Consider the following 26769-nt stretch of genomic DNA (forward strand, 5'->3'; position numbering starts at 1 on the left):
AGACAATTACAGGAAGGGGCACAGAAAAGACCAGTCACCGTGCACAAGAGAAACAATGACCAGTCTTCATTATAAGAATCTCTTGCACAAAGGCAAAGTTTCACACTGTATTACTGCATAGATCTGGAAGAAATACACAAATCATACCAAACTCAAGCATGAATATACATGCCAAATGTATGTAGACAACATTTGCTTCTCTTAGGTTTGGCGATTCTAGCCTGAAGTAGAGCATTACCTGACTTTTCAGAGCCTGATTTTTGACATCCTTATTTTTGATCCCTGAAGTTTGGCTCAAAGAGGATCTTCGCTCCATCTGCTTAAACAAAATGTGCTCCATTAGATTTTTTTACAGCATTTTCTTTACATATCCTTTCCCCACCCCCCAGGGTTAATTTTATTAACCCCTTCTTTCCAGGTCTTCTAAAGTGAGCCAAAATAATATACTCGCCTTCCCAGCGAATCCAGCGCTGCCCTGATGTTACCTGTTGAAAGCTGCCTCATTGCTGGGTCCAGCGACACCTTCTGTTGGCTCTGTCCTCTGGGTCCTGCAGCTGGCATCTTGATGATGCTGCACTGCACATGGGCAGTGGGTTATAGAATGCCCTGAAGTCTCCTGAGATTTATGACATGGGCATCTCAGGTGGCTTCGGTCGGTGGCTTTTTTCATAATTGATCTACAGCTGTCATGTGACCCAGCTCTTTCCCAGCCCATCAGCAGGGAAACAGCATGTGGAGCTTCTAGTCCTCTGTTGTTGATCACATGTACAAAAAAAAAATCCTAAATACATAGGAAAATTATATAATTAATTTCAAATGTTTCAAAATGTCAAAACTATGTATTTAAATTCAAATTGTTATCTTTGTGCAAAAACATGGGGGGGGGGGGTGGGGGTTATCTAGGGGGAGCCTGCCCCCCCAGCCTGTGTCTATGCTTTATATGTTGATATAAATAAATACTGTAGCACTCCCAAAATATCTACAGTTGTGGCCAAAATTATTCAACCCCCACTGAAATTGAGTGTTTTGGCCAGTTTGACATTGCTTTTGATCATTCAGTCATCTTGCTTACATTTACATTAAAGAGGCACTTGTAGGTCAGACAAATATAACATAACAGTTATAATGAAATAACCACAAATGTCTTTTCTGTGCTCACAGCATTATCAGTTTTATTCAACCCCCAAGTGACATTCAATCTTAGTACTTAGTACAGCATCCTTTTACAGTTATAACAGCTTTTAAACGTGAAGCATAGCTTGACACAAGTGTCTTGCAGCGATCTACGGGTATCTTCGCCCATTCTTCATGGGCAAAGGCCTCCAGTTCAGTCACATTCTTAGGCTTGCGCACTGCAACTGCTTTCTTTAAGTCCCACCAGAGGTTCTCAATCGGATTTAAGTCTGGTGACTGCGATGGCCACTCCAAAATGTTCCAGCCTTTCCTCTGCAACCATGCTCTAGTGGACTTGGAGGTATGCTTGGGATCATTGTCCTGTTGAAAGGTCCAACGTCTCCCAAGCCTCAGGTGTGTGACGGACTGCATCACGTTTCCATCCAATATCTCCTGGTACTGAAGAGAATTCATGGTACCTTGCACACGCTGAAGCTTCCCTGTACCTGCAGAAGCAAAACAGCCCCAAAGCATGATTGACCCTCCACCATGCTTCACAGTAGGCAAGGTGTTCTTTTCATCATAGGCCTTGTTCTTCCTCCTCCAAACATAGCGTTGATCCATGGGCCCAAACAGTTCTAATTTTGTTTCATCAGTCCACAGAACACTATCCCACAACTTTTGTGGTTTGTCCACATGGCTTTTGGCATACTGCAGTCGACTCTTCTTATTCTTTGGAGACAGCAAGGGGGTACGCCTGGGAGTTCTGGCACGGAGGCCTTCATTACGCAGTGTGCGTCTTATTGTCTGGGCTGAAACTTCTGTACCCACATCTGACAAATCTTTTCTCAGTTCCTCAGCAGTCACACGGGGACTTCTCTCCACTCTACGCTTCAGGTAGCGCACAGCAGTCGAAGTCAGCATCTTCTTTCTGCCACGACCAGGTAGCGTTTCAACAGTGCCCTTTGCCTTGAATTTGCGAATGATGCTTCCTAAGGTGTCTCTTGGTATGTTTAACATCTTTGCAATCTTCTTATAGCCATTGCCCTTCCTGTGAAGAGAAATCACCTCTTCTCTTGTCTTCCTGGACCATTCTCTTGCCTTCACCATGTTTGTAACCACACCAGTAAATGTCTAGAAGGAGCTGAGTATCACAGTCATTTTAAAGCTGCCTAATTGGTGCTTATTATGCTTGATTGCTGCTCGGTGACATCCACAGGTGTTTTCAATACCTGATGGAAAGCACCTGTATGAACCTCTGTTCTTCAGAGTGGTAGTCTTTAAGGGGTTGAATAATTGTGGCAATGAAGAAACCACATAAGAACCATTTACTACTGTATTACATAAACAATTGATGTCATTTTAGTTGCATTTGGGTAGTTACAACGTCCTTGTAGGATTTGATTCTGAATACAATTCCAAATGTACACTATAGTCCCTAAACCCCTTTACAGCATTGGGGGTTGAATAATTTTGGCCACAACTGTAAGTGCCCTTATTAGGTTGTCATTTACCTTTACATACAATTCAAATGTATTCATATTATGACCAGCTTTTTCTAACTAGCAAACTGAGTGTATTATATCATATTTTTATTTAAATAAAGTGATGGTACACACTGTGGGTTTCATGGTTTCCTTGTGAGCTCTGACTGGACTAGTTAAATAAACTGAATGGTGACAGCAGGAGTGCCTCTCTTCCTTTTTTTTAGGTAATAAAAACTCCTCCTCCCCTCAGTCCTGTTGCAGTGCAGGAGCCATAAAGTCAAAGAGAGAACAAGGAGGAGACATTGAAGGGAGGCTTTTGTAGCCCCTGAGCCTAAGGGTTTCTAACATGGCTAATTTTCCTAAAAAATCTGCCAGAGGCAAAAAAAAGTCCTTCCTGCATTTACAGGAGGAATGGTAATCAGTGTTTTATGTGGTGAATATATTTAATAAGCACTGTTGATAATTGTTTATATGCATGGTCCATGCATTTGGTAAGAGGCTATATCATTTATAAAGGCGCAGGATTTCACTCTTGACCCTTGATGGTCATCTACATGCTATTCAATATTCTCTGCAGGACTTCCTACTATATACACTCACTGGCCACTTTATTAGTTACACCTGTTCTATTGCTTGGTAACACACATTGCAAATCAGCCAATCACATGGCAGTAAATCAATGCATTTTGGCATCTAGACGTGGTGAAGTTCAAACTGAGCATCAGAATAGGGAAGAAAGCGGATTTAAGAGACTTTGAACATGGTATGGTTGTTGGTGCCAGACGCGCTGGTCTGCATATTTTAAAAAACTGCTGATCTACTGGGATTTTCACACAACCACCTCTAGGGTTTACAGAGAATGGTCCGAAAATATCCGGAGCATTGGCAGACTAGTTTGAGATAATAGAAAGGCAACAGTAACTCAAATAACCACTCGTTACAACCAAAATATGCAGAACACCATCTTTGAATGCACAACACATCAAACCTTGAAGCAGATGGGCTACAGCAGCAGAAGACCACACAAGGTGCCACTCCTGTCAGCTAGGAACAGGAAATGGAGGCTACATTTCGCACAGGCTCACCAAAATTGGACAATAGAAGATTGAAAAAACGTTGCCTGGTCTGATGAGTCACAATTTCAGCTGCGACATTTAAATGGTAGGGTCAGAATTTGGTGTAAACAACATGAAAGCATGGACCATCCTGCCTGTATCAACAGTTCAGGCTGCTGGTGGTGGTGTAATGGTGTGGGAGCTATTTTCTTGGCACACTTTGGGCCCCTTAGTACCAATTGAGTATTGTTTAAATGCCACTGCCTACTTGAGTATTGTTGCTGACCATGTCTATCCCTTTAGGACTACAGTGTACCTTTCTTCTGATGGCTTCTTCCAGCAGGATAATGCGCCATGTCACAAAGCTCAAATCATCTCAAGCTGATTACTTGAACAGAGCAATGAGTTCACTGTACTCCATTGGCTTCCATAGTCACCAAATCTCAATCCAATAGAGCACCTTGGGATGTGGTGGAACGGAAGATACGTATCATGGATGTGCAGCTGACAAATCTGCAGCAAATCTCTAAGGAATATTTTTCCAACACCTTGTTGAATCTATGCCACGAAGAATTAAGGCAGCTCTGAAGACAAAAGGAAGTCCAACCCAGAAATAGCAAGGTGTACCTAATAAAGTGGCCAGTTAGAATTTGACTTATTTGATTGTTTGAGAACTTTATGATCTATTTCACTAAGCAGTTTTTGAATATTTGTTTTTATGTAATGTATATTGATACATTTTGCTTGTTTTATTAATTTGATTCACTTATTATAGGTTTTCTGAGTGGGATATAGTGCTGCACTTTGTTTATTACCTAATAGTACTGAAAAGGAATAAAAAGCAGAGAGAGAATAAATGCCTCTGCTTTCCTAAGAAGAGTCCCCCCCCCCCCCCAATCGAGTCGCTAGCAGAAGGTTTGCCTGGATAGCCCTGATAACCATCCTCTATCGGCCCACAGGGTTCTCACAGCTGTGCAAAGAAGTTATTATGGTATTCCACAGCAATAACATGTCCTCCTGAAGCAAAAAAAAAACAAAACAAAAACACTGGAAAAAAACAAAACCTGTGATCAGTTTACTTAGTGTTACTAAAAGTATTTTTTTTTTTAAATTAAAACAAACATGTTATAGTGACCTACTCTGTGCAGTGGTGTTGCACAGAGTGGCCCTGAACCGCTTCTCGGGTCCCCCGTCGGCGATCCTGGCTCCTTCTCTTTTGTGTCCCCATAGCAAGTCGTTTGCAATGGGGACAAACACTGCTTGTTCACTCCTGACCTGTGTGTCTACAGAGCCATGCTCCATAGACACACACAGCGGAACTTAGCCCTGCCCCCCACTTCCTCACTGCAGTTGATCGAGTTCCTGTGTGAAGAGGAAGTGAGGGGAGAAAAGATACAACCAAGTACAGCGCTGATCTCTTCTCCTCTCTCTTCCCCTTCACACAGGGAACTTAAAGAGAGCAATGCATTAAGGTAAAAAAAATTTTTAGATTTAGTATCACTCTAAATTTTCTTGATAAGGTGCCTCCTCTGACAGGTGTCAAATAGCTGGGCAGAATAAAAAGGACATTGTAAGCTTGACTGAGAGCCAACACAATCAGTGTAAAAAAGAAAAAAAAAAAGCTGTCTCAGGAGAGAAGGCAAAAGCAGTCCTATAAGAAACTAGCTCCCTCTGCTGTATAAAAAAAAAAAAGGCAATGCAGCTGAAGTGCATCAAAGCTTCCCAAAGACTTCCCCCTCTCTCAGTAAAAAAAAAAAGATGTGTTAAAGTGTTACTAAACCCAGGACCCTGCATTCACTATATCTGGTCTCCCACAGTACACATGGAAATGCAATTATTTTAGTAAATATTAACTGATAAATACATTTTCTCATCAGCAGTTTAGAGCAGTCTTGTGACTTCTATCAGTTCAGCACTGGTTAAAGCTTGTAAGAGAAGTTTTCTCTAGGAAGAAGCAGAACCCCTGACCACTCTCTGGGCAATGCTGATTGGTCCTGTGCTAATCACATGTACTCTCCCAAGAAAAAAAAATAAAACCTCTCTAGCAATACACACCAAATAGAGCATTTACAGTGTCTCCACACGATATGTCTTATTAGGAGATAAGAGGGGGGACACTGGAAGAAGGGGAGGATCAGAGAAGTCAGGGTCAAACAGTCTTTACACAATGCAGAAGATTAACCCCTTTGGTTCCACAGTGAGTATAAAAAGCATGCTTTACTGCATATACAGACTGATTTTACTGTTGTGGGTTTAGTAACACTTTAATTTCACTTTTACAAGTTCTTGTCACACACACACAAAAATTATATTATATAATATATATAATTATATATATATTATAAATAAAATTTTCCCTGGCTCTGCATCATGCCATAACATGATGGGTCAACTCCACCCCTCAACTGCATTGTGATGTCTGCTTAAAAGAGGCATGTCTGGGAAAAGAGACTGTAAAAGAATATCATGTCCTACATTAGAGAGGTGGTGAAGGATGGTATGAAAAAATTATGGTTTGCTTCCACAAGCAAAAGATCACAGTTGGGTGGTTCGCCAAAGCCCAGAACCCTTGGTAATGATCCAGATCTTGATTCCGGGGAAGAGAATATGGAGGCTTTCTTTTGATATCACCCTTGCTCCTTCTTTTATAGAAGATGAGTGGGAAGAGGATTCTTCATTGCTGAAAGAGAACAGGAAGTATTACACAAAATTTTAAGAAACAACTTTCCAAGTTTCCCCAGATGCCAGAAATCAAAGAGTTTATGAAGGAGGAATGGGCCAAGTCTGACACGAAGCCTGTGATCCTAAACAAGATTAAGAAGTTATATCCCTTATAATCAATCAATTCAAAATCATGGGAAACCCCTCCAAAGGCGAATGCATCTTAACATCACTGTCAAGACATATTACTTTCCCTTAGGAGGTGTTGGTCTTCTTTAAGGATGTTATGGACAGAAGAGTGGATTCAGACCTCAAAATAGCTCTGTCCATAGCAGGGGTCACCTGCAGACCAGCGGTTGCTCTTACATGCATTGACAGAGCCATGAGAGTGGCTATTAAAAGTTGAGTAGGCCCAGATGAGAGTTCAGTCAGTGCAGCCCTGGAGGGTCTGAAACTTCATGTGGAATTTTCCTGCCAAGGCAGCAGCAGACCTAGTTGGATTCATCGCCAGAATCATGGCACACTCTGTCATGGCCAGACAGGTTCTCTGCTAATGTATTATTTTCATATTATAATTCATATGCTATGATTATTATTATATATAATATTATTAGCTTATCTGCATATTCTGATTGCCAAGAAGCATCAGCAGTTCCTAAGATTTCACTTCAGCCATGTACAATTAAGATGCTTGCCCTTTGGGGCCTCAAGAACCTTCTCAAAAAATATTGCTCACTGCGATTGCATTTTTGTGTGAGCAAGGTGTCTGAATATTTCATGAAGTGGACAATATCCTTATTCTTGCTCAGTCCAGGATTGCTCTCTTGGAACAATGAGAGAGTTCTCCGATCACTGGCAGAAGAGCCAAGTTACACAATCTCACAGTCTCATCTACTTGGGGATGGCCGTTGACATGATGAGTTACAGAGTTTAGCTTCCTCAGGAGAAGTTTTGAACGACTTCACTCTGAAGCCAATAAAATTATATCTTCAATCTCTACGTCTGTTCACTGAGGCATGAGATGCTTTGACATCCTAACAGCTTTCACTCCAGTGGTACCAGCAGCTCAATGGCATATGATTCCAGTTTTGTCTTCTGAACCAGTGCAATCAAGGTTCCCTGCACCAGATCATCCATATCTGATACCTCATTCCATTCAGCAGGATCGCTCATGCAGGGCCAGGAGTTCCAACCTCTTTCCAGGCAGGCCCCTCAGTTTTGGATACTGAATGATAGTTACCTCAAATGCCAGACTCCAGGTTTGGGGGCCCATTTTGTCCTCTGGCTATGGGCCATGATACCCTTCCCAAGACTTTTGAGTTGTAATACACCTATTTCCTCCATCTGCACTGCTCTTTGTTGAAGATCATGGAAACAGTGTCAGCAATAAACTTCAAGGGATAAACCTCTCAGAATTTGTGGTATCTACATACTTTTTAGCTAGGAAGGTCACTATAAAGTCAACATACCATTGAGTGTGGCAGAATTTTGAGTCCTTTGCGTTCCAGAATCCATTTTAGTTTCACCCTCCTTCTGTGGCCAATGTTCTCAGCTTTCTTCAAGTAGGGCTCAACACAGGATTGAGCTATAACATTAAGGTGCATGTATTAGCATTGTTGGCACTAATATAATTCCTGGTCTAGGAAACCTCTTGTTCCATCAAGGCAACCATCAAGATTTGCCCTCTGATCTGTTCTCTGTTCCTAAATTGTATACACCATTAATTCTGTATTCAGAAAATTCAATATGGTACCTCACTTTGAAAACGGCCTTCTTTACAGCAGTAGTTTTGACAAGATGGGTGCCGGATATAACTGCATTTTCCTGTAAAGAACCATAGATCTGTACAGCATGCTGTGACTAACTCCACATGCTACACAACATTCCAAGGAGACGCGCCTAATGCAGGATTCAGTACCCAAAGCAACTTTACGGGTCCGCCCCACATGTTCCATCATTTTAGCAGGGTCCAGGTCCAGTGGCATGCCTAGAGTATCAATCCGGAAGCTACATAAGTAGCCAGAAGGGCTGGTACCTAGCCTAGTTGGAGCAACAAATATATAAAATAGGGGAGAAAAGGATACATCATCTGAGGAGACCAGCAAAAAACAGTGGATAACAACTGTCATTGGAAGCGGTTATATGGGGGTCCTTACAGTTCTGCCAGTGTCTAATCATATGAACCAGCTATAGATTAGTGTTGGTATTTATAGACTATACTGTATATTTGTTCTTAAAACCACTTGCTTGTATGCATAGATTTATAATCTCAGGGACGTTACAATTCAGCTACCCTAGGTCCCCCCCTCCCCTTAGCTGTAGTGAAGGCATTGTCATTTTCTCACAGCAGTCCGTCACAGCAGAGATGGAGGCAGAATTGACACAACCCCTGTGACACCAATAGCTCCTCAACTTTGCACCCAATCATAACCAAATTCCCTTTTTCACCCATCTCTTTATTTTGTCCAAAACATACTAAGGGGATGCATTTATTCTTTGTGGAGACTCTAATCTGACAATACACCCAACTCTTCATAAGTGTACAACTCAGCCACACTGCTCAGGCCCCTCCAGTCTTTTTAGGTCATCATGTTCTGATTGTTGGAATGATTTGAGCTGGGAAATCAGAAAGTCTACATTCTATTCTCATCTTCCTAATACATTTTCATGAATTGACAATTTCTCCACATTTCAAGTCCTCCTGTCCTCAGCCATAGCTTCTAAAATAGTAGCAGTCCAATGGTTTGACAATAATGGAGTAACCCTCACCCTTCCCTCCCTTTGGGTGACCCCTACCAATTGAACATGGATCCTTAATGATTCTTTTCTAACAGATAAATCACTTAGGGCCTATCTTCTGCTTTCAAATCAAGGCAAGCCTCTTTAGGAATAACCCCTCTACACACAATAAAATGGAACTGAAATTAGTTAAGTGTGATATTAAACTCATACTGGTTGATCAAGCCAATAAGAAACTCAGGCGTACCAAACATATGTTTGATCTCAAAGGCAAACAAGAAAACCTTCCAGCTGCTGAAGTTTGAAAACTAGATCATGCCCACAAACTGCTACACCCCTGCTTCCCAGATAGAACATTGACTAGTAATCCATTAAAGATAGTTTCAGAATTCATACGACACGCCTGAAGCTTTATGTCCCTACCGACTTTCCCCTCTTCACTAGCTATGATATGCTCTCCCATGACCTGCAAATTCAGGATTAGTTTTGGGAAGCCATGGAGCTGCCAGTGGAACTGATAGAAGTCCTGATGACTATTAAATCTTTAAAAGTCCTAGAAGCACCCTGTCCATGATGGTTTTACAGTCACCTGTTACTAAAATATGCAAATTCCTTGCCACCAAGCTGTCGGAAGCCTTTAATAATTTAAGAAAGGACCACTGCTTTCAGCAGCACATTAGTCCTCAAAAAAAAAAAAAAAAAAAAGCAGATAATAGCGCTCAGCATGAAAGCCAAGATGCTATGATTAAGCTCCCCTGCTTCCCATGTTACATATACAGGATTCAAATCAGCATCGTTCACAATCTTCAGAGATACAAAGCAAGGTTGACCCCCATCTCTTCTCCTTTTGGCCATCACAATAGAACCATTGGTCTAACTCATTAGAGAACATCCAGGTAATCACTGGCTTAACTGTCTGGATAATACCATAAGCTATGTCTGTTCACTGATAACATATTACTGTTGGTCACTAACCCTACTATTACACTTTCCAAGCGAACAGATTTACTGAATCAATTTGGGAAATTTCTGGCTCTCTCATGAATCACAATAAATCCAAGATTCTGAAGGTTTCCCTACCAAAACAACTGCCCCGCTCTCTGAGATTCATTCCCTTATTAATAGGAAACACACATATCCTCTACTTGGGGATCTATCTTACCACACCTCTTCTTTGGAGACTCAAAAGCTTACATTCAGCCTGGAATGGTTACCCTCTTTCTTGGCTGGGATGTACTGTACAGCAGCAATCAAAATGACCTACTTACCAAAATTAATATCCTATCTGATTATACTCCTATCACCCTTCTTCCCACTATTGTCCTTTCTTTGGAACCCTTCCTTTTACCCTGGTCTTGAAGAAGCCAATACCCTTAAATACTGGACTCAACTGAACCTCACTCATTTCCATTGGTTACGGACAGAAAAGGGTGTCATACATACTGAATTGAAAATACGTACATACTGAATTGAAAATACCTCAGAAGGGATAATTCCATTACCTACACATAAAAGAGCTGTCACTTTCATGTTCCACTACCACATTAGCCAAATGCACATTACCATGCTCCATCATCCATGCAGTGTATACAAATAATATTTGACTGCCTATTTGTGTTTTAACAGTTAAAAAAATAAATAAAAAGGATTTAAAACAAAAAAAAAATCTTGTTTCTGGTGAAGTCCTGATAAAGTTGTAAAAGGCATATTTAATAAGTGTCTTTTTTTAATAATGTTCTGCATAATAACCAGCATTTCAGGTTTCTCAAGTGTGCAGATCGGAAAGCTATTATGGACCTCAGGCATATGATATCAACAAGCTTGTAAACATGGTAGTGCAGGGCAATAGGCGTGAATTCCAACTGCTGGAGAATGGAATGATTAGTTGTGATTGATCCTTGAACCATATCACTATGGTCTGGCAAAAGAACCTTACAGCAATGATAGGCTGCAGGGCAGGGTATGCCAAGGAAAATAAAGCCTTGGAAAGATCTACCAGTCTGGCAATGCCCAGAACAAACATACCTCCATCCACACATTCAAGGTGGGTGAAGGAATCCTACTCCGCATGCACTACTGAATTCCAACAGCAGGGACTCCTCCGCTGCCAGAATACACTGATCAGCACTGCAGCTGCAAGTGCTAATTGAATGCAAATAAAAAGTCATTCAGTGTAGCTTGGGGTGTGGTTTCTATCATCCCTAAGTCCATATAGAGAAAGTTACATCTTACATTTTGTGGGATTTTTAAGGCAACCTTGAAGTATATACAAAGAAACAAATTATTTAAAAGATCAGCATTTTATTTCAACAAATTTCTTTTGTCCGACACATTAATACATATCGGGTAGGAAATACATATTAGCCAATATAAAATACAACAATTTTTAACAAGTCATTCACTTTACAAATTTGTGGTTTTTACAATATGTATCCAGTGGTATCCCCCAAAGTTGATTTCCAACTTGCAACCTCAAAGTTTGACTGCAGATATATTCAGCCTGGGATCCAATGCATTTCAAATACATTAGTATAGATTGTTCCTCAGGGAAAGGATACCACTCTATAACATTAATTGTCAACAAGCAATTATCAATACATATCCTTATAACTGAGCAATGGTAAGCTAACCATATAGAATACATGACTTACATATTCACCAAAAATAGCCAAAAGAAGATGCTTCACTGTGTTTAGAAGGCGAGTTTCTCGCCATCATTTGACGTGCAAGGACCACAGGCACCACATCACGCAAGTCATGTATCTTATATGGTTAGCTTACCATTTGCTCAATTATAAAGATATGTACTAATAATTGTTGACAATAATTAGTGTTATAGAGTGGTAGGAAGAATCTATACTAATGTATTCGAAACGCATTGGATCCCAGGCTGAATATATCTGCAGTCAAACTTTGAGGCTGCAAGATGGAAATAAGATTTGGGGGATACCACTGGATACATACTGAAATAACCACAAATTTGTGAAGTGAATGACTTGTTAAAAATTGTTGTATTTTAGATTGGCTAATATGTATTTCCTACCCGATATGTATTAATGTGTCAGACAAAAGAAATTTGTTGAAATAAAATGTTGATCTTTTAAATAATTGGTTTCTTTGTATATACTTCAAGGTTGCCTTAAAAATCCCATAAAGTGTAAGGTGTAACTTTCTCTAATTGAATGAAAATATACCAGCAGTTCTGTTCATTAGATTGACTGATCTTAAATTCAGACAGCCATAGATGGATCAATATTCAGCTGGTCGCTGCTGAAATGGCTAAATTTCAGTCCATCTATTGCCAGATTAAGTTAGTGTTTCATTAAGATAGGAAATGGTTAAATCCATGATCCAAGTTTTGCACCCTTTTCCAGTAAAGACACGTGCATGTGTCTACGACACATGAAACGTGTCATAGCTCAGGTGCTTTAGATTATCCCCAAAGGGAGACACACTAACACACTAGACTCCACAAAATAGTGCAAAGTCCTAGTTGCTAGTCCTAATTACCCACAGTGGTGGTTTGTATGGCACCCAGCAGCAGACAAATGGTACAAATATTGGAAAGTGCCAACAACCTAATCACCACTATAGTCTTTGCAACGCTTCTGGGCATGGAGTGCACTCTATGGCTAACCAGCACAGTACACAGGGGCCTGCAAAATACCACAAGCAGAACCCAATACCCCAACGTCACATTAAGCCCTGCAATCTTCAGTCCAGATTTTGTACGACCTCCAAAGCTGTTGCTGAGGATACACCAGCCCCAACAGCTGGTGTGTAGGCAGTAGCTCAGGCTTTAATTGAAGTCACTGAAGAGAAATATTCACGGTGTATAGAGTATCTTGACTGGAAAAAATTAATTGTTATAAAAAAAGTCTAAAAAAATAGTTAGAAATTTTCCAACATCCTAGGACACTAGCAAAAAAGTTAAGGTGTAACAGTTGGTAGCAAGGTTAAAACGGGGATGGCTTCACTTTTGTTCTTTGCTAGTATTGAAAACATCCTTAAGGCAGCAATATAACCCAAATGTCTAAAAATTACTATCTTCCTGGGTCCCAAAACAGAAGACAAGAAATATTTTTTTCAATACTTTAAAAAAAGTTTTTGTTCGTGGGGATCAAGCATCCCCTCTACCCCTTGCAGCTCTGCTGGTACCATATAGTTATCCCAGGCTCCTGAGCTTAGCGCTGGACTCTGGCTGTCATTGAGAGCCGCTGGTTTCAGTGCTAAAGACAGCTGGGACACACAGGAGTCACTGAAGCCTGACGCTAGTTTAAACTGCAACAGGGCACCTGACACTCAAATGGTTACATTTAAATAACTTGTTCAGCATTATATATGCAGCTTCACATATCTTTAAATATATGAAATGTCACATGAATGCTTTTTTAGCTTGGATTGTTTTGTTTGTGCAAATAATTACATTACAGTGGTTAAAATATTTTGCAACACATTATTAAACATTAACGGTAATTGTAATTATCAATAACTGTATACCTTAAAGTGAGAGGTTAACATCATATTTTTACAGTTGGTTACTAAAAATTTAACTGTTAAAAAGCATGTTATATAACCATTCTAGTCTCGCCTCTTCTCTCTGTGCAGGAAATAATTTTTTATTGAAAAAAAGACTAACAATGATACATAGATATTTGAAAAGATAGAAACAAAAAAGGACAGGTGATGCAACCACAGCCACACACAGGTGGTCCAATACAATATAGTATAGAGCAAAGTGTGAACGTACGTAAAGGTACAGTAATATTCCCATGCAACCCTAAAGGCAAGCGAGGAGGTATTGTGCCTTGCCCGGACCTGTACCAGGATAAGCATCTACAAGAAAGGCACATTCAGTGGTCCAGCCACGGCTGCCACACCCCATCAAATTTCAGAGTGCAATTCCCATTAATATACATCAATTTGTACATAGGAAGAACGTCAACAGCTTTTTACTAGGAGTCTATGCAAAGGGTGGAGGATGCATTCCAATGAAGTATAATTTCTTTTTTGGCATAGTAGAATAAGTAGATGAATAGTTTAGTGTACTTAGGGCCTTTTGCTCATCATCTTGGATTCCAAGCAATGCTAAGGCTGGCAAGGCCAGCAGTAGGCAGTGGTTTACAAGCTCAAACACAGCCGCCCAGAACTTAGACACCACCGGACAATCCCAAAACATGTGATAGTAAGTGCACATGGACCTGTGACATCAAAAGGACATTCTGGGGACCTCAGGGGATATATCCTATGCAACTTTTGTGGCATATAATACACTCTGTGGAGGATCAATTTATCCCTAGAAGAGATCACCAATCTCAAGCTATCCTCAAAACAGTTCTCCCAATCCCCCTTATCTAGGGAAGGAATATCCGCTTTCCAGGCTTCGCAGAGGGCCTCCAATTTGGGTGAATCCACACACAGAGTAAAGCTGAATAAAGGGAGGAGAGTGGTTTGGAGAGGGAGTCCTGGGCCAGAAGATCCTCAATAGGGTCAGTAGTCAAATAGGAGGGGGGGGGGCACTGGGAACTGGGCTCTAACTGCATGACATAGCTGGAAGTAGCTGAAGTACATCCATCTAGGGAGTCTGAATTTGTGCTGTAGCGTTTTAATACTGAATTGGGCCCAAAGGTAGGGGTCAGGCAGCAGTTTAAAATGAGGAAGCGTGGGATTCCCCCAGAGTAGATTTCGTAGTGGCAGTCCAGACTATAAGTTGTACTAGTAGGTTGTGGCAGGTCGATATAAGCCTTTGGACCCCGATAAACCAGGCTGCCCAGCTCCTGAAGTGAGCCCAGGAGAACCGCCTCAAGACAAACCACAGCAGTAGACCGGGAGTGGATGAACCACCACCAGACCGACACCAGCACGTCTGTCTAGTAGCAAGTCTGAAAATTGGGCAATGCCAGGCCACCACAGGGCACCGGGAGCGTGAGTGTGGACTGAGCCAGTAGAGGCGACATGCCCCCCCTCCCATAAGAAGGTGCCTACAAAAGAGTTTACATCTTTAAAGGAGCCAGGTATCCAAGAGGGGCAGTTAAGAAAAACATAAGTACATTTGGGTAATAGAATCATCTTAAGAATATTGATTCAGCCCAGGAAGTTCAGTGGTAGCGTACTCCATGAGGCACACCTATCCCTAAGCTGTGTCAGTAAAAGAAAAAGGTTAAGCTCGAAAAAGTCCCGGTTATCCTGCTTTACTTGAATCCCCAAATGTTTAAACTGGTCCACCCATGGCACAGGGGTAACCTCTACCGACAACCGTGCTCCAGCATCTATGGGGAATAGTATCAACTAAGTGCAGTTTATATGGACCCCAAAGTAACGTCTAAACTCATCGAAAATAGCCCGGGCTGCCTGCAAGAATGACCCTGCATCATGAAGGTAAAGAAGTGCATCATCAGCATGAGATCTGTTCATCAAGGGATCCCACTTTAAGACCCTCAACTGAGCTAGAATTCCGAATTAATATGGCCAGTGATTTTAACGCCAGGGCAAAGAGGGAGGGGGACAAGGGGCACCCTTCTGTAGTGCCCTGCTGAAGGGGGAAAAGCTCAGAGAGTCAGTCATTGGTTCAAATACAGGCTACCAGAACCTGTTACAGCAGGCGCAGCCACCAAACAGAGGCCAAAAACCAAGTCGCTTCAGTACCTCCCAGAGAAAACCCCACTCCACGGAGTCAAACACTTTCTCTGCATCCAAGGAGGCAATAATCCTACGACCGCAATTGGAATGAGTAGATTAAAGAAGAGTCGGCAAAGATTGATGTCAGTACCCATGCCAGGCATGAAGCCAGTTTGATCCACCTGAATTACACACCCTAAGACTTTAGACAGAGAATTTTAGCGAGAATTTTGGCTCTTAGCATCTATATTAAGTAGAGATATGGGCCTATAAGGGGCACAATCTGCAGGATCCTTGCCAGGCTTGGGCACCAACACAATAATGGCCTCAGACATGGACTCTGGGAGTGAACCCTGGGAGAAGAACTGATAGAACAAGGAAGTAAGCCTGGGCGTGATAAGTTGTTGGTAGAGGGAGTAGAATTCCACAGGAAGTCCGTCTGCACCCGGGGTTTTACCTAGTTGTAACTGAGCTATAGCCTCCTGCACATCCTCAACGGTGATAACACAAGTCAATGCTAGCTCTACCATCTGGGTTGAGGGTAGGGAAGTCAATCTGGTCAAGGTAGGCACCTAATTTAGATGCCATGTAGTCCACTCTAGTAGAATATAAGGTCCGGTAGTATTGAAGGAATCTACCATTGACCTGTCCCGGAGATCGCAGTAGCATTCCGTTGATATCCTCAATACCACTAATGTGGGTAGTGGAGTACTGCCCCCTAGCCAGTCAAGCCAGAAGCCTGCCATTTTTATTACCAAACTCAAATCTGGGCTGTAGAGAACATGGATTTCCTACTCAACTCAGCTGGGAGCAAGGCTACCTCCAGTTTCAGTACCCTATAATGAAGTTGATCAGGGTTAGCCATGTTAGCAGCCTCCTTCTCTCTGAGATTCTGTTCTAACTCCTCAAGGGACTATTTTAGAGGCTCTACGAGCCGGTGCTGTATGCGACATATATTCTCCGCACAGTCAGGCCTTGAAAGCATTCCAGACTGTCGCAGGAGCAGTAGAACTTAAATTGTCTTGCCAGTATTGACATAAGTTCTCCTGTACAGCCTCCTGAATGTTCTGGTCTGTGACCTAAAACCAGGACAGCCTCCACAACCCCCACCGTTTACCCAGTGCCAGAGTAAGCAAAAGGGGAGCATGGTCTGACATTCCCCTCGGCAGGTTGGTAATCTCAGACGCATTGCAAGATACTGAGAAGCAAAAATCAAATCTATACGAAAAAAGATGCGGAAGGAAGAGAAATGACACGTGAATTCCTGGGCAGTCGGGTGGTAGTGATGCCAGACATCTGTCATAGCAAAGGTGGATGCCCATTGTGCCAAACCATGGGACCAAAGGATACTGGGGTGGAGTCTGTCCAGGTCAGGGCATGGAGTCATATTGAAATCACCCAACAGTAATACATGATCTGCCCTGTATTAGAGCACCATCTGCATAATAGTATACAATAAGGTTGCATCTGTGGGGGGCATACAGGCCCATCAACACATATGGCACATTAGCAATAGACATCTATAGTATTCGGTATCGACCTCCCGGGTCAATTTTGGTGTCCAGGAGCTGAAACAGCAGCGACCTATGCACCAAAACACTCTCCCCTCTTGAGTAGCTGGAGTAGGTGGCATGGTAGTAGGAGCCTATTCAGGCCCTCCTGAATCCCAGTATACAAGACCCCAAGAGGTGAGTCTCCTGAAGGATACACACCTGAGGGGAATATTTGCGGAAAAATTGAAAAACAAGGGACCTCTAAATAGCAGAGTTTAAACCGTGGACATTCCAGGACATAATAGATAGCCTAGCCATGATCAATTTAGTGGGAAATAGGAGAAATGCTGGGAAACATTACCCATAACACTTTAGACAACACTTTAGACATGAGATGGGACCAGGCCCGACCCTAAGCCCAGGTGGAGCCCATCCGCAGCCCCTTACTCCGCCAAGCATCACCAGCAGCCTATGTAAATGAAGGACCAGTGCAAGACATGAGACATTTTGGTAGTGTAACACAACAAAAATCAGAGAACTAAGGAATATCACTCCCCCCCCCCCCCCCATGCATGCCCCACGGAACCTGGGTATGCATGTATCCCAAAACAAGCCCAAAGGCAAGGTTAACCTGGGAGCATGTAACCTGAAAGTGTGTGACCCGGGGACCCAACCCGCTCCTCTTTGGAGTCCCACAGATAGGGTAGCCTGATAGTCAGAAAAAGCAGAGACAAAGTCCCATTCAGAGATGCTGGAGTTCAGACGTAGTGAAAGTTCAACACCAGGGCGAATCCTCAAGACAGCATACTGTACTATCAGTGTAACAGGGTTGCTACCCAAGGCAGGCTGACTAAAGCACACGACACTGCATAAATAGAAATAACCTGTTTTTGCTTGATATGTTTCTGATTCTATTACTTGGTGTAAACTTGTGCTCTGAATTTTTATTATATGCCATTGCAGGATGTACGCATTTGCAGACGCTCCACAGGACTCACTGACTAACACTTATACATGCCCCCTAGGCTTCAGCTGATGTTAAAATCACTGCAGCTAATAAATGTCCTAAGTGCTGCATACAACGTCTGTAGAGCCAGTTTGATCTGGACCAGAGAGAGTTACTGCAGAGTACACCCTGCTGCACATTGACTCCCAGGAACTGCAGCCAACAGTGTACTGCAAGTTGTTGTGTCGCAAATTTGTCTCTAAGTAAAAAGTGCTGACTTGCGGTGTTCCTTGATTTATTAGGTGACAATGTGTGCTGAATTCTCCAGTTAGGAGTATGATAGGGGAGCACTGTGTACTGGGGAAGAGGAGGAGGAAGCTCTGTATTAAGGGGGGGGGGTGAAGGGGGAGCCTTGTATACTGGGGAAGATGGCGATAAAAGAGGAGCTCTGTACTGGAGGGTGATCAGTGTACTGGGAAAGCCGTGGTAGGAAAAGGGAGCTCTGTATTGCGAGGGTGGGAGGGGTGCTCCTTGCACTATGGAAGGGGAAGCTCAGTACTAAGGGGGATTCTCTGTGTACTGGGGGATGAGTTGGAGAATGTAATTGAGAGCTATTATTATTATACAGGATATACAAATGTGCCAAAAGTTTGTGCAGCAGTTTGCATCATGGGGCAAATTATACAATTCAACCATACTGTACAATCCAGTACAGGATAAATCCTGTTTGAGGTTTGAGAAAGGGGGGTCAAGTGATTTAAAGGGTAAATAATTGAGGAATAGTCATTTATCAGGGCCAATGGTGCTTGCAACATCAGACTGGACTTCATCTTCAAGTGATCTGAACTGTACGCTATCCTTGAGACCAGTTGGACTTTTATAATATATTTTTGATAAATCTTTTTAGCACTTTTTTTAATATTCAAATATATCGAAAATCATTAAGCCAAGTGGCTGAATGCCCTAACTAGGAATTAAAGAACTCTTTGAAGAAGCCAACAACAGATTCTATGAACGCAGTGTGTGTTTCAGTTAAAGCCCATGGTAGTGTCTACCACGTATGTTTAAAAGGTTGATTTGCTCCAGTGATGGTCACTCTTAGTCTGCTGGTACTTAGACATTTGTTCCGTGAGCTGGAAAATCTTTGCTAAATATCAATCACTGTTAAGTAGACATTACTGCTGTGATGTGTTGGCTCCACCTAATTTCTCCTACAGACCAGCGCAAATCAAGATGAAAAGACCTAGATTGGTCATGTGAACTTATTTTTTTTTTCTTTCTATATTCTGGGAAGCTGCAATTTGAACTCTTAAGGCAGCCCAGCTGTCTAGCCAGCCCTGTACTAGCAGCCAGTGAGTTGGCCAGCCTCCAACAGAGTCCTGCAGCAGTACTGTACCACAGCCCACAGAGGTATGTGGGGAGAGGACTAGTATTTTCTGCACTAGCCTGCAATCTAGAGGGAGGGGGGCGTTAGTTTAGGGGTCCTGCAGTAAGTGGCAATTGGGGTCGCACTAGAATCTGGGACATTACTGCAGACTTTTTAAGTGTTAATGGTAATATGTACTCTAGCAATATCTAAATATGCAGATTTAGCATTCTTTTAGCCAAACCAAAAATTCTTGACAAGATTAAGGCTGTTCAGTCAACTCCAAGAAGCTGATTATGTACATCTATCTGATGAGAAAAACCCGGTTATGGGTTTGCCCCTTAAAAACAAGCCTGCTGTCGTGGCTGCCTACAGAACAGCTGAATTATTGGGCTCAGCATAAAGGTACTACATAACAGGGCCAGTAAAATCACTACAGCACGGATGTCAGTAAAAATTCTCAGCAATTTGAATAATGTAATATAATATCTGTGGTGATGTCTGCTCACCATGCCCCTGACTCCATTCAGATTTCTCTGATCAGAAAGTGTCTTCCCAGCAAAGTGAGGGAAGCATTTTATTCCCGACTTCCCCCACAGCATAGCACGGGGATTTGGGGTTGGAAGATTTGCTTCACTCTACTGCGCAGCAGCACGCTAATCAGCGGAATCAAGTATGAACAAAGCTAGGTGCAAAGTCATCAGATACCTCCATTGATCTATATAGATTTATAAAAACACAAGCAATACCCACTTATACATTTTTAAAAATCTGTCTCCTTTATAATTCCCCACTGCTACCAATTCTGAAGAACAAAAATGGCTTCTCCTGAAAGTTTTTTTCTTACACTGCCTGACAGTAAGCGTCATGCTTATACTGTATGCCATTGTTCCAGTCAGGCAACTGGACTCTCAGCACTGTATCAGGGACGCCAGGGGGAGTATCGCATACTCCCTCATACCATTTACCCCTAAAATGTTGATGTAAAACATATACGTTTTGGGGAGTGAGGCAGTGTCCTTACTAGTAAGCAAAGGCACCAAATGTTAGAAGTAATCAACCTGTAATGTAATTTAACAGTGCAGTCTCCAGGCCACATCTAGAACAAGACATGTCCATTTCATTGTGACCTGTGTAATTCTGTTCAAGAGGTTTAGAATGGCCTTTTCCAATGCTTTGTCAAAGACATCTGTCACTGTGCTTTACCTACAACTCTATGCATGCAAGCCAAAAAAGTGGCCTCTGGTTTATAGGTCAATTCTCTGCACCCAACTTTTGTTTTTCAAATATCCACCCCCTAACTGGGGTTGGCAGCCAATCGCAGAGAAATAATGGTGTACAATGCTAGGTATTGCTCAAATTATATCCATTTAGGTTAATAGCAGCAAATGCTCAGAATTTAGTTTCATGCACATGCATATAAAAAAGTCCTACCTCTTTACAGTCCTAGAACACTATTATTATTATTATTATTATTATACAGTATTTATAAAGCGCCAATAGTTCGCTCAGCGCTGTACATTACAAGCGCTGTACATTACAAATATGCTGTATCATAGTTGTATATAGGCATATTATCTTGCTGTACCTTAATCAACTATGAAAGAAAACTAGAACACTTGCAAGCTGGCTAAACATTGTTAAAAAAAAAAACAGATGATACAGTCTCACCTTTTGTGTGGGTATGAATTAGAATAACAGGCAAGAAAGTTAACCTAGGTAGTTATGACAGCTGAGCAGCTTTTTAAGACAGTGCTTGGGGAAAGATGGGACAATATAAGCGGTTGTATAATAAGGAACTAAAAATTTTCTACTACAGTACACATACTGTATATGTAATTGTGTATTCATTAAATCCATTGTGTATTCATTAAATCTACATTCGTTAAATGTAGATTAAAATACTGTTATCATAAAAGCCTGAAATCTGACTTTATATCATCTTCCACCAATTCTTTTGCACAGTAGAAATAATTATTGAGACATTTTGTACTGGCTGTATTATAGTGCTGTCAATCTAATGTGGCAATTGAGGTTATAAGGAGAATGGGTTACATAACTTGCAGGATAATAGAGCACTGGGAGAAAGCGTGCAGATACTTCACAACGTAGTTGAGTGAGCAGGCAGGTGATGCAAGAAGCTGCAAAGCTGCATTGTGGTATCACTTTTCTGGATGTGAAGTATACTGTAGCAGTTGTACGTTCATTAAAAAATTGAGTAAACAAAATAACATATTTTATGTACGCACAGTCAAAGATATACACTGTTATTTCAACAGTGTATTGGGTCTCAATCTGCTTTAAGAACTCTACTTTCCTGTTTTAACATCTTTGTAACGCTGAAGTCATCTCCTAGTGTTGCAAGCGTCTGGTTAAATTCAGCTGCAATACATGCGGGAATCTGAAATAGCAAATATTTTGTTTCATTTAAGAAATTATTCAGCAGCAAATACAAGCAGTTATCTGACAAACGATTTAGAGGACCTGGGGATTACGCAGCTCCATATGCTTACATGTAACAGCCACTGTCTGGTTTAACTGAGGCAAAAATGCAGGTGTCTGCTATTGCAAAAATATTGTAGCTTTTTGTACAATTTCTAGGACAGTTTATTCTGACATTTATTCAGTCGGCACATGCAGCCACATGGAGCTAATGGATATACAAAGTGCAAATAAGTAAATACCAACACCACTATAAAAGTCAAGTGAAACACTAAAAAATTGTGAGGTTTATGCCATTGTTGTCCACAAGACTTGTGATCTGCTGTAAAACAACCCATACAATCTCAGCATAAAGTTCACCCAGTGACATGCACATATTATCTAGCAGCAGAGTTTTCTACAAAATTACATGTGTATATTGGCCCACAGAGGATTGTCTCGTTGAACCACTTGGTAAAGAAGATCGTCTGGGTACTGGAACATTCACAGTATAAACCTAAAGTGAATACACACATAGCTTAATAAAACAATTCACTAGTTGATCAGCTATCTATAGCAACAAACACCCATAGGTTTATTTAAAGGGAACCTGATGATTTTGGGACAAATGTATTACATATTTCTTTAAAGAGGATCTAAACCCCAAACAAAATTTTATACATTGCATCCTACAAGTTCTTAAATTTGTTGGCTGTGTTCATTTCCTTTTTTCAGACTTTTTTCCCCTGTTGATTCTAAAAGTACCACAATTTCTGCTTTAGGGTGTCAATGCTCACTCAAGGCAACATATCTGTGGAGAGCAAGCATTGGCACCTTACTGCTTTCTTGATCTGAATTACAAACACATCTCCCCTTTCTTCATCTTCAGGAGGTGCCCTGTGATTTACAGAAGATAGCTTTGAAAGCTTGTTTGATATTTTAGTTCAGTGCAAAGAATTTTTGAAAGATCAACAGGTATTGTTTTTGTACTTGCAGAAAATGTAGCTAGCTTGAAAAAAACAAAACAAAACAAATGCAGCCCCTACATCTACTGACTGGTAAACTGCAAAATATTAAATAATTGTTCTTGGGATTAGATACGCTTTATGTTCTTAAAGCTCATAGAATGGGATTTTTGTACTTTCCATAAAATCCACTGCGTTTCATATTCATGAACCATGAGTTATATCATCACCTACTGCAGGACTGGGCACTAGGCAAGAAAAAGCTGAAGGCTTGCCCATAGGAGTCATAACCCCCCCCTTTTTTTTTTTTTTTTTTTAGGTATTCTACACAATAAGAATGCATAAGCAAGGTTACCATTAAATACAAAAATCCCATTTTCTTTATGGTCTATTGAGGGGCAGTGTCTTCTATATCCGTGCACTGTGGGATGCAGTTCAGAAACAGGGGTGCTGAACCCCAAAAACAGGTGAAACTATTTCTTACGTTTATACGTTCTTAAACTGATATAATAGGATTCTTTGTGCTTTTTATAAAATGCCTTTTTTGAAATCCATTAAGGGACACGGTGTTTCATATATATGGACTTTGGGACATCCCCAAATAGTTCAGAAACAAAGGGGCTGCCAATGCTAATAACTGTTGAAAACTAGAGCTCAACAATGGAAAACTGAAACACCTTAAGACCAAAACTGGCATTTGACAATGCAGACAAACTATCATGTAAATTGTAACTACCATGGTGAAGGTGTTGGTCCACATCACTACCTCACAAATCTGGAACCTGGAACAAATCTGACGCCTGGTGGTGGTCAATTAGTACATATGATTAATAGTGCAGCTAATCCAGCCTGAAAGGCTGGAGCTAGAGCCTCCTTTTTGGGACTCTCTGGAGTGGTTTTTTTTTTTTTTTTATACATCAGTTCTACATATTCATTTCCCATGGATGTTTCCCTTTTGCAACACTAGCCAAACTTCTGATTAGGGAGCTTGCAAACAATCACTATAGCCTGATGAGGGACTACTGTACATGTCCCATAAACATTTGCACACACACTGTACTGCAGTCTAATTTTTTTTCCTTTCAGTAAAATTTATTGCCCATCTTTTTTTTGGTTAGGTTTCTCTCTTCTTTCAGTAAACTTTATTGCCCATTCTTTATTAGTTTTCTGTGCTAAAACAGAATGATCAGATTAACTGTCAGAGCTTTATGTTCCTCTGTAATCCCTGGGAAAAACATGAATTCAGTGGCTAAGATAGAACGCCACAAGTTAACGTAGCCACCCTAAAAATGTATGCCTCCTGTAGCAATTAATCAAATTAATCCTAAGATTTTTGATACAGAAATGTTGGCTTACTGAAAAGTATGCCCATGTACAGTATAGTGTGCATGCAACACTTGGTCAGGGCTCCTTTTGCATGAATGACTGCATCAATGCAGCGTGGCATGGAGGCGATCAGCCTGTGGCAATGCTGAGGATATGGAAGCCCAGGTTGCTTTGATAGTGGCTTTCAGCTCACCTGCATTGTTGGGTCTGGTGTCTTTTATCTTCCCCTTGACAATACCCCACATATTCTCTATGAGGTTTAGGTCAGGCGAGTTTGCTGGCCAATCAAGCACAGTGATACCATGATCGTTAAACCAGGTATTGGTACTTTTGGCAGTGTGGGCAGGTGCCAAGCATTTTCTGCTGGAAAATGAAACAGCATCTACATAAAGCTGATCAGTAGAGGGAAGCATGAAGTACTCTAGTGCCTGGTAGAGGGATGCACTGACTTTAGTCTTGATGAAACACAGTGACCAACACCAGCAAAAGACATGACTCTCCAAATCATCACTGACTGTGGAAACTTCATACTGGATCTCATGCAACGTGGATTCTGTACCTCTCCACTCTTTCTCCAGGCTCTGGGATCTTGATTTCCGAATGAAATGCAAAATTTACTTTCAGAGGACTTTGGACCACTGAGCAACAGTCCAGTCTTTTTTCTCCTTAGCCCAGGTAAGACGCTTCTGCCATTGTCTCTGGTTCAGGAGTGGCTTGACACAAGGAATACGACAGTTGTAGCTCATGTCCTGGATACGTCTGTGTATGGTGGCTCTAGAAGCACTGACACCAGCCAAAGTCCACTCCTTGTGAATCTCTCCAAAATTCTTGAATGACCTTTTCTTCACAATCCTCTCAAGGCTGCGGTTATCCCTGTTGCTTGTGCACCTTTTTCTACTATACTTTTTCCTTCCACTCAACCTTCCATTATGCTTGGATACAGCACTCTGTGAACAGCCAGCTTCTTTAGCAATGACCTTTTGTGACTTACCCTCCTCCTTGTGGACAGTGTCAACGACTATCTTCTGGACAACTGTAAAGTCACCAGTCTTCCCCATGATTGTGTAATCTACTAAACCAGAGACCATTTAAAGGCTCTTTGGGTTTTCACTAACTGTAAGCCATAATCATCAAAATTAACAGAAAGAAAAAAATGCTTGAAATATATCACTCAGTGTTTAATGAATCTATATAATATATGAGTTTCACTTTTTGGATTGAATTACTGAAATAAATTAACTGTTTGATGATATTCTAATTTACTGAGATGCACCTGCATACGAATCAACATAAGTGTGGCTACGAGATAATGAGATTTTTGAATTAACATAAAATCTTTATCTTGGGATACATTAGGCACCTTACTATCAAGGCAATTTTTTTTTAATTTTTCACATGCGTTTAAAATCTGCATTTTTACTAGAAAATTACCTTAAACGCTCAAACAATTATATTGTTTCTAGATTCAGAAACCCTGTAGAATAAAATGGTGGCAGATGCAATTTATGTTGCACAATATTTGTGCAACCATGCAAATGCACTAAAATTTAAAATACACTAAAATTAATTTTACTACACATAAGCACAATATAATACCCATTTATCATGTGGGACTGGGACGCGCATATCCCCAGGTGGAGGGGAGGGAGGCCAGTATATTTACTGATCTCCCCTAATTATTAAGAACCTGGAAGTCCTGAGGATTATGTCACTCCCAGTTTCTGTTGTCACTGGGGTGGCCACTGTAGCTGGGGAAAAACCTAGTTTCAGTAGGCTGCTGGGGAGAGAAGTCTAATAGACCCTTATCTCATTAAAGATTAGTAATCATTAGTAAGACCTCATCTGGAATATGCAGTTCAGTTTTGGGCAGCAATTCACAAAGGATATTTGGGTACTGGAGAAAGTGCAGAGAAGGGCAACTAAACTGATAAAAGGCATGGAGGAGCTCAGCTATGAGGAAAGATTAGAGGAACTGAATTTATTGGCTTGAGAAGAGAAGATTAAGGGGGATATGAGCAACATGTATAAATACAGTGGTCCATATAGTGAACTCAGTGTAGAGTTATTTATCTTAAGGTCATCACAGAGGCCAAGGGGACACCCTTTACCTCTGGAAGAAAAAAGAGATTTAATCCTCATGCATACTGGACATTTTTACAGCTGCTGTTTTTGGCTTTTTCTACAGCCAGTAAACTCCCCAGCATGTTATCCTGTGTATGCACACTCAGACTGTAATCACTGTTTTTTGGCTGGAAACCACCCCCCCCCCAGAACTAGTGGGTTTCTAGAGGAGTTAACTGTAAAAATGCTCTAACATTGAAAAAGAGGCAAAACGCGGTAAATCGCGGCAAACCAGCTTTTTTTCAGCACAGCAAAAATGCTCTAAACGTTAATGCAAAAACGCTAAAAAAAACTCATGTTTTTAACATGGCTTTACACAGCTAACGTTACCAGTGTTATTAAAACACCCAGTGTGCATGGAGCCTAACTCTCCAAATATGGAAAGGTTTCTAAGAGCTGTGAAAATATGGAATAGGCTCCCTTAAGAGCTGTTTCTAGCCAGCTCAGTAGATTGCTCT

The 26769-nt window shown here is 41.2% G+C and overlaps 1 protein-coding gene across 6 annotated transcripts in view; it reads right to left on the bottom strand.

Annotated features, from left to right (window-relative positions):
- The window catches only part of LEMD1 (LEM domain containing 1), a 201257-nt gene that overhangs the window by 54818 nt on the left and 119670 nt on the right, over positions 1-26769 (bottom strand). For 3 of the 6 annotated variants that reach the window (XM_089686357.1, XM_089686353.1, XM_089686355.1), the window contains 2 exons: positions 21796-21879; positions 239-316 (listed from right to left, as the gene is read on the bottom strand). The exons of 1 other annotated variant lie outside the window; for it this stretch is intronic. In XM_089686357.1, coding sequence (XP_089542483.1) covers positions 239-316; positions 21796-21879 — 162 coding nt within the window. The remainder of the gene's footprint in view (positions 1-238; positions 317-21795; positions 21880-26769) is intronic. 2 more of the 6 variants (XM_089686356.1, XM_089686354.1) reach the window with 2 other exon arrangements.

The sequence above is a fragment of the Staurois parvus genome, unplaced genomic scaffold (genome assembly GCF_062004578.1).
Source record: "Staurois parvus isolate SC_StPar_1 unplaced genomic scaffold, SC_StPar_1.0 ptg000395l, whole genome shotgun sequence".
In the NCBI taxonomy this organism is placed as follows: domain Eukaryota; kingdom Metazoa; phylum Chordata; class Amphibia; order Anura; family Ranidae; genus Staurois; species Staurois parvus.